This window comes from Anabrus simplex, chromosome 1, assembly GCF_040414725.1.
Source record: "Anabrus simplex isolate iqAnaSimp1 chromosome 1, ASM4041472v1, whole genome shotgun sequence".
Classification (NCBI taxonomy): domain Eukaryota; kingdom Metazoa; phylum Arthropoda; class Insecta; order Orthoptera; family Tettigoniidae; genus Anabrus; species Anabrus simplex.
Window position 1 is genome coordinate 1,765,096,038 of NC_090265.1, and position 8,730 is coordinate 1,765,104,767.

The following is an 8,730-nucleotide window of genomic DNA, read 5'->3' on the forward strand; positions in this document are numbered from 1 at the left end:
ACATTCACGAAATTTAAAATTTAGTATCAAAACATATATTCCGTAAATTTTACCTCATATTAAAAAAAAGTATCTTAGTTGACAATGACTGATTTTAAGAACACCTTGTACTAAAAGGCTCTCTCTGATGTCGGTTGTCAGTGGAGTCGATCATTACTAAGGCCATGTTGTTTTAAATATTTGTAACGAAATGTCAAGTAATTGTGAAGTAATTTGAGATCTTAGTAGCCTATTACTCACTGAGTATGGTTTGAGGATGCGATTTGCATGCGTTTCAATTTAAAGAGCTAAAATAAAATTAAAACCTCCAAATAGTTTTAAAAAATCATGTAAATAACTTTAAAATTCGAAACATAGAACAGACAAAAAGCTTGAAAGGGGATCCACACCTCCCTCTTTTCCCTAGACCTCTTAGGGGAATTTGCAACCTCCAACAACTTGCGCATTTTCGGTTTTCAGCTGGAGAAGTTTGCAAGAAAATTTGTTCCTTAGAGCCCGTTCTATTTTTCAGTGCAACGGGCTTTATTGCTTGCTATACATAAACACTTTTTAAATCTCGATTAATTTTCATGGTTAGAATGTCGCAACAATGCCTGTTCTTCTCGTGCGGCATACGGTAATTGTTGAGTGTCCAGCGCCATACACGATTCCATCATAGAAAATATTAGGTTTGCTGTGGGGAACTCTGTGGGTAGGAAAAGGTTTATTGCTGTGTTACTTTTGTTTTGAATATCGCCTTCACATCCTCCAGAGGAATTACTTGGCGCTTCAAAATCGGTGAATTTCTTCTCCTTCTTTAGGAAATGTGATAAGGATTCAAGATGAAATTGATTCAACCCTGATTGTATTATTCTGTGCAGCTAATTATTTCGGAAATACCATGTTACTTGGTGCAAAGTGTCATTACAGATTTTGTAATGAGTGAGAGGGGAAAAAACCGGCAGAAACCCACGTTCAGAAAGCTATCGGCACTATGAATAGATTCTTGCATTGCAGTCTACTGCAGTCCTAATTCTTTCTCAGAGAGTCTACTCTGCAGTACACTCCATTTAAAATCTTATTAATTAACAAATGAAAATGAAATGGCGTATGGCTTTCAGTGCCGGGAGCCATCCGAATATTAGCCATCGACTAGAAAATGGATGGCGCTTCCAAAATGACAGAAAAATTCACAATATATTTTAAAGCAAAAAATTAAAGGTTTCTCGGGACAATTTCTCATATTCGAGTTAACTGCTGGTTTCATTGGATTAATCCCATTTTTTTCTATATATGATTTTGTAAAGCAGAAGCAGAGTTTAAAGTCAGTCAGTTTTAAATTTGTGCACAATATACATTTTAGTGCTACAAGCCACAGTAGTACGTTAGCCTAGCCGAGCTTAGTAGCTGAGCTCAAGTAAGCGGGTTCAAGCCCGACTCAGTATTTGAAGGTGTTCAAATAGGTCAGCCTCGTGTCGACAGATTTACTAGCATGTAAGAGAACTGCTCCAGGACAAAACTCCGGCACCCCGGCGTCCCCGTAAAACAAAAAAGATTTTTTTCCTCGTTGCTTTACGTCGCACCAACACAGATAGGTCTTATGGCGACGATGGGGTAGGAAAGGCCTAGGAGTGGGAAGAAAGAGGCCGTGGCCTTAATAAGGCATAGCCTCAGCATTTTCCTGGTGTGAAAATGGGAAACCACGGAAAAACGTCTTCAGGGCTGCCGACAGTGGGCATAAAAGTAGTTAGTAGGGCGCAAAACCAATAACATTATTATTATTATTATTATTATTATTATTATTATTATTATTATTATTATAGCAAACAAATAATATAGTAGCGTTTTAGATCTGTACTGACATTTAGTCAATAACATTCGTTTATGGCTTAAATGTTCTGATGACAGTACTTTCTCCACGATACTTCGGGTTCACATGAAGTGAAATGATCAAACACGGGAACTCAAGGTTTTCCTGTCACCACCACTCCAAGGACGATAGCCATAGGTTCCGACAAGAAATTCTTCATTTATATCAATATTGTACACAACTAACTGCATAGCTGACGATTATTCCAATCGCCGCCGGGTTCTGATCAGGCATCATTAGCCGCAGTCTAGCTTGTGAATAATATCAGGACTGTTTTAAATAACTGCGCAAGACAGAGTCTCGTTTCTCAACGCTTTTAGAGAATATTCCAACTACTTATAACCTGCTATCGATATGTCCTTTGATACGGCGCTACCAGTTGCTTCAAAACATTAAAGAAAAGACACAGGCATAGGAACATCGGATACGAAATCCGACAGCTATGAGTTTTGTACTCGAGATATCTTCTGCATATAGGCCTACCATAAATGTACACGATATGCCCTAAGCTGAAATTCTGTTTGATGTACGGTACTGTGTGATCGTGAAAACTAAATAGGCTTTTCCTTCAAGTCGTGGAAGATTATTATTATTATTATTTCTATTTGCTTTACGTCGCACCGACACAGATATGTCTTATGGCGACGATGGGATGGGAAAGACCTAGGAAGGGGAAGGAAGCGGCCGTGGCCTTAATTAAGGTACAGTCCCAGCATTTGCCTGGTGTGAAAATGGGAAACCACGGAAAACCATCTTCAGGGCTGCCGACAGTGGGGTTCGAACCCACTATCTCCCGATTTCTGGATACTGCAGCTATCGAGCTCGGTCGTGGAAGATTATACCATCTACACAAATTTCAAATTTCAGCAATTCCGGGTGGGGGCATGATAGGCATCCGGTTTTATGCCCCTGGGTAAGCCATAAATTGAGTATCGATGCTCCACCGATCACACACATTGAAACTGTTGGCTATTTCTCCAGATAAAAGCATGCGATATAAATGGACTAAATGTTCGTCATTTAACTTTACTTAGCCATTCACAATACTACCCACAAGGCAAAAGAGACTTGAAATGAGACAGCCGTCGCGTAACACAAAATAATAATACTTACAATAATTAACACTACCTGACTAGTTAATTCCTCACTTCCGTCGTGTTCGACTATGAAAACGTTCGAGTCACGTTGTTGGGGACTAAAGATATGATTATTTTCACACTTGCAAAACTCTCGTTACGTAATAGGTTAAAACTGATTATTATCATTTCAACGTTTCATTGAAGGATGCAAGTGTTCCTATCTGCACATCAAATCTGAAGATTTTAATTTGTACATGTGCTGCTTACATACTTAACAAGCAAGGTGACACCACCTGGTGCAGCTGTGACAGGTAGAAAGTAATCTTGAATCACGTCGTAAAAAGTAGCCTTTACTGTGGTATAAATAACAACGAAAAACTCCTTCCTTCATTAAATAAAATTCCTTATGAAGAAGTCTACACTGTACCGAAGAAGTTAAAAAGTAATGGAAACACCAAGAAAATAGATTAATACATCGTCGATTACATAGTCAGATACAAATATTAAATCACCAACAATCGAATTTTACAAGAATGAGTGTTACTGGAAAGAAATTCAAGTTTTTGGCGTAAATCACTTACGGCTCGTGTAAACGTTCGGAAATAGCTTTAATAAAAATTAAAAAATGTAACAAGAATCCACGATGGATTTGAAAACGCAAATGCTTTCTTGAAATTTCGCTATAATTACATAATTTACAATTCAGCGTGAATGATATTTAACTTCTGCCTAACTACATTTCTTGGTAGTGATTAATTTAGAATGTTGGAGACTTGTTTTACTAGAAGTGTGGCAGCAACGAACATTTTGAAAATTTAATTATATTTTTCAATAATCCCTCTGATATTTCCGACAGTTCCTTAAATGCGAGAAGAAGAGTGTTTAATAGTATTTATATATTTATTTACGAACTTTTCAAAACTAGTGAAACGGAAAATCACGAATCAGTATGCGAAAAAAATAGAAAACAGAAAAGTAACTTCAAACTACGATACCATTTACTTACCCCCTCCCAGTCTCGTTCATGGCAGGAAGTAATGGTATATTTCACAATTAAATACCACACGGTGGCTATTTTATTATTTTTTTATTTGCGTAAGTCTGAGGCGCCCAAGGCTCTCTCTAGATAAGTGACACCACACTACAGAGCATTCCCTCCCCTCCTCTCCCAGACTGCGGTCAGAAGTCAACCATCCCTTGCCTCTCCCCCTCCTCCGCTCCTCTAGGCTCCGGACCCGTGCACCTGTTCACTGGCGCCAACCGCACATTCTTCAGACGAGTCAAGTGTCAAAGGAAATATCCTAACCATGCAAGAGCCTTTCAAAACACTTATTTCGAAACATTCTCTACGCAGCTACATAGTAAAGCACGGCATGCTCAGCCATGTAATACAAGGATAAATAACCTTTGCAACGTAAATTAATTTGTTCTGTTATTTAGAATTCCCTATAGCACTAGACAAGAGGGGAAAAATAACACCTTGAATCTCCACGAAAAGCTCGAGCTGAATTATTATTATTAGGCCTATATACAAATTATAATCCTTAAAGTGAATATTTATAAGGAATTATAAACACTGAATAATAATAATAATAATAATAATAATAATAATAATAATAATAATAATAATAACAATAATAATAGAAATCATATTTAAATAATTTATTTTCTTGTACTCTGCACATTTGTGCGCACTTCCAATAAATAATAATAAAAAAATAATAACCATCGTTATTTTTATATGCGGATTAGCGTACTCATTGAGAGACATTATATATATATATATATATATATATACAGTATATTGCTATTTGTTTTACGCCGCACCGACACAGGTAGGTCTTTGGCGAAGACGTAATATATAAACTCATCACAAAATCAAATGTCGTTCAAAATCTTCCGATTCTGTTCATAAGCAATTATAAGCATTGAATAATAATAATAAAATGTAAATAATTACTGAAACAAATTATTCACAAATCAAATATAATTCAATTGAACAAAATATCGAACTATAGCCTACCTGATATGCGAGCAATAAAATTGTTTGAAATATATAATTCAAGTCCATTCCGAAAGTTATTAATTTGCTACTTGATAGTATAACTTTTTTTTTTTTTCTTTTGAAATAAAGTAAGAAATTTGCAGGGGAGTCACACGGTTAAAGAAAATCAACTAGTAGAATTTACATATGCCCAATACTCAGAAAAGATAATGAACAATAAATATAGTAAACTAATTCGTCTAACATCTTAAATATCGTTATTTAAGTGCAACTAACCTTTGACCGGAAATGTTGAAGTTTCTGTTCCGTGATGTTCACGCATCGCTGATGGCAACAATAACGAAGACATTCGTCACCAGTTTGATGATTCAAGTGAGGAGATGAATAATAATTCATGAGAAATCCCAAATGTCACTGTACTGCATTTACATGGAGATCAATTTTACACAATAACACTTTTGAATACGTCACTTGATTTGTTTTGATTAATTTCTATATTACAACAATATTTGAACAAATAATGATTTGTGATTGTTTTAATCATATATGTAAATGTATGCTGTAATTCACACGCATGCACACACTGGCGCACATCACATGGCGATTAGCATTACGTGAGCGAGTGGCGGGCAAGGCACGAGACAGAGTGGGCTAACGAGTGGCAGATAGATACAGCCGGCCATGCCTGGCAGCCAAGCGCGACTGAGTACCGAGCTGCCGGCGTGGTGGTGTGGCGCTAGTGTGGGGAGAGGGAGGGGAGGGGCCGGGACTGGATGGCAGCCCAAGTCGAGCACAAGTGGCGGCAAGCAGGCGGCCGTCGCTCTTTCTCTCTCACTCCCCCAACAGATGTGCGAGCTGGCGAGAACACACACAGCTTCTGCTGTTGCCGCTTTAGCTCTGACCCTACCGATATACACCTGCTAATAGAGGATCATTTTAAATTGACCTTATGCAGTCGAAATGGAATAATGGTACGGTACGTTCTAAATTACGGTGTTTTCAGAGGCTTAAGAGATGAAAGCCATTTCACAGCCACAAACCCCACGTTCCGACCGAGCAGTCTGTGCCGTGTGGCGTTTATGAGCAACCGAAACTTATTTACATACTCAAGGGACGCACTAATGGGAGCACTGGAAATCTTCCGTCCTGGGTGACACGTCGTTCCTGGCTAGAAGAGTCCGTACGTACATTCTGAAACAACAGCAAGAAATTGTATTATTTTAACATGTGAGTGTAATAGACTATGAATTCAAAGTTATTATCTCCTATAATTTAGCAATTGCAAATATTTTAATTTAAAAACGAGAGGACCCATGCTGATCCGCAGCATTTGTTATAAATAAGTCAGATAACTCGTCTTGATATCTCTGTCGTAGTCATATTGTTTTGCCTGCCCTTTTGAATGGTTTTATGAACATTTGATAAGAAGCGCAGTGCGTAGGGAGAATTCATCCATTCTGACGTCATCGTGCCGTTTATTTTGTAAAAATCTATCCATATATTCGCTTTTTTATCTTTTATTTTGCAGTTCTTGATGTAGTCCACCTCTGTGATGTTGTGGTTAGTGTGATTAGCTGCCACCCCCGGAGGCCCAGGTTCGATTCCCGGCTCTGCTACGAAATTTGAAAAAGTGGTACGAGGGCTGGAACGGGGTCCACTCAGCCTCGGGAGGTCAACTGAGTAGAGGTGGGTTCGATTCGCACCTCACCCATCCTGGAAGTGGTTTTCCGTGGTTTCTCTCTTCTCCAGGCAAATGCCGGGATGGTACCTAACTTAAGGCCACGGCCGCTTCCTTCCCCCTTCCCTCTCTATCCCTTCCAATATTCCCATCCTCCGCCAAGGCCCCTGTTCAGCATAGCAAGTGAGGCCGCCTGGGCGAGGTACTGGTCATCCTCCCCAGTTGTATCCCCGACCCAATGTCTCACGCTCCAGGACACTGCCCCTGAGGCAGTAGAGATGTGATCCCTCTCTGAGTCCGAGGGAAAAACCAACCCTGGAGGGTATTGTGTCAGAAGGCAATGGTATTTTTAATTAATCGCATTTTCTTCTCTATGGAACGGTTGTCTTGTGAGCTCATAAGTCAGTCTCGAAGGAGAGTGCTTACCAAGCAGAGAACGTTTGCAAGATGTCCGACACATTGGCTGAATGGTCAGCATTGAGGCCTTTGGTTCAGAGGGTCCCGGGTTCGATTCCCGGCTGGGTCGGGGATTTTAATCGCGTCTGATTAATTCTTCTGGCCCGGGGACTGCCTGTTTGTGTTTGTACCAACACTTTCCTCTTCATATTCAAACAACACACTAGACTACCAACCACCACAAAAACACGCAATAGTGATTTTATCCCTCCATATGCTTGGCGTCAGGAAGGGCATCCGTCCGTAAAACAGGGTCAAATCCACATATACGTCGCAGTTCGCACCCGCGTCCCCACACAGATGTGAAAAGCGGTGGAGGAAGAAGAAGAAGCGAACATTTTTAAGATACATGGCCTTCACTCTTTCTAATGCAGCCAGGTTATCCTTCGATAGGTGTTCCCAGATGTTATAATGAGGTCTGTTTACACATAAACTTTTGTTTTTCTCTTAACAGCATGTAACTTATTAGGAACGCAGCTGGGAAGTCCGGCTCCGCGGTGTAGGGGGGAACGCGTCCGCTTGTCACCCGGCGGTCCCGGGTTCGATTCCCGGCCGGGTCAGGGGTTTTTAATTGTAAATGATTAATATCCCTGGCCTGGGGACTGGGTGTTTGTGTCGTCCTTAACGATCCTTTCCTCACATTCAACACTTTACACTTCCGCCATTTACAAAATACACGGAGGTTCCTAACATATGGTGCCCGAACAAATAGCATTTTTTTTAAAATCCAGCTGGGATAGGCTAGTATTCAGAAAAAGTGTAGCCTATACTCCCTGGCCTGACAGGTAGTAATCAAACATGGCTGAATGCAATGGCATTACTAAGGATGAAAATCACATCAGAATATTAATGAAAGAGTCGCTTAGCAACCTGCTAATGTGGGGTAGGGTAAGCCTTCGCCTGCAATTATTGGCTGAACTTAGAACACCTATCAATGTGTCATGATTTTTCTTCTTTATCTTCTTAATCTGCTTAGCCTCCAGGGTTGGCTTTTCCCTCGGACTTAGCGAGGGATCCCATCTCTACTGCCTCAAGGGCAGTGTCCTGGAGCTTCAGACTCTGGGTAGTGGGATACAACTGGGGAGGATGACCAGTACCTCGCCCAGGCGGCCTCACCTGCTATGCTGAACAGGGGCCTTGTGGGGGGATGGGAAGTTTGGAAGGGATAGACAAGGAATAGGGAAGGAAGCGGCCGTGGCCTTAAGCTAGGTACCATCCCGACATTGGCCTAGAGGAGAAGTGGGAAACCACGGAAAACGACTTCCAGAATGGCTGAGGAGGGAATCGAACCCTCCTCTACTCAGTTGACCTCCCGAGGCTAAGTGGACCCCGTTCCAGCCCTCGGACCACTTTTCAAATTTCGTGGCAGAGCCGGGAATCGAACCCGGGCCTCTGCGGGTGGCAGCTAATCACACTAACCACTACACCACGGAGACGGATTCACTGGTAGGTAATTCCAGAGAGAATAAAACGAAAATGAAGCTGATCTGTCCAGTAGGACGGACGGGCGGATTTACCAAAGCTGTTTTTAGTACACTCTTTTAATATATAGAGGACAGAACATGTTTGTTCTTTCACTTCTGTTTTAAAAGTTTGCAGATTTAAAATTATTAATGAATATATGTTATAAATGCCTTTTGCTGGTGAGATGTGGTGTTTACAG

At 40.6% G+C, this 8,730-nt stretch overlaps 1 protein-coding gene across 1 annotated transcript in view; it reads right to left on the reverse strand.

Moving 5' to 3' along the window:
- Positions 1-5,299, reverse strand: part of net — a 159,141-nt gene extending 153,842 nt beyond the window's left edge. Inside the window, exon 1 of the mRNA XM_067141421.2 lies at positions 5,210-5,299. Within this exon, the coding sequence (XP_066997522.1) occupies positions 5,210-5,282 (73 nt within the window). The 5' untranslated portion in view covers positions 5,283-5,299. The remainder of the gene's footprint in view (positions 1-5,209) is intronic.
- Between the last annotated feature and the right edge of the window lie 3,431 nt (positions 5,300-8,730).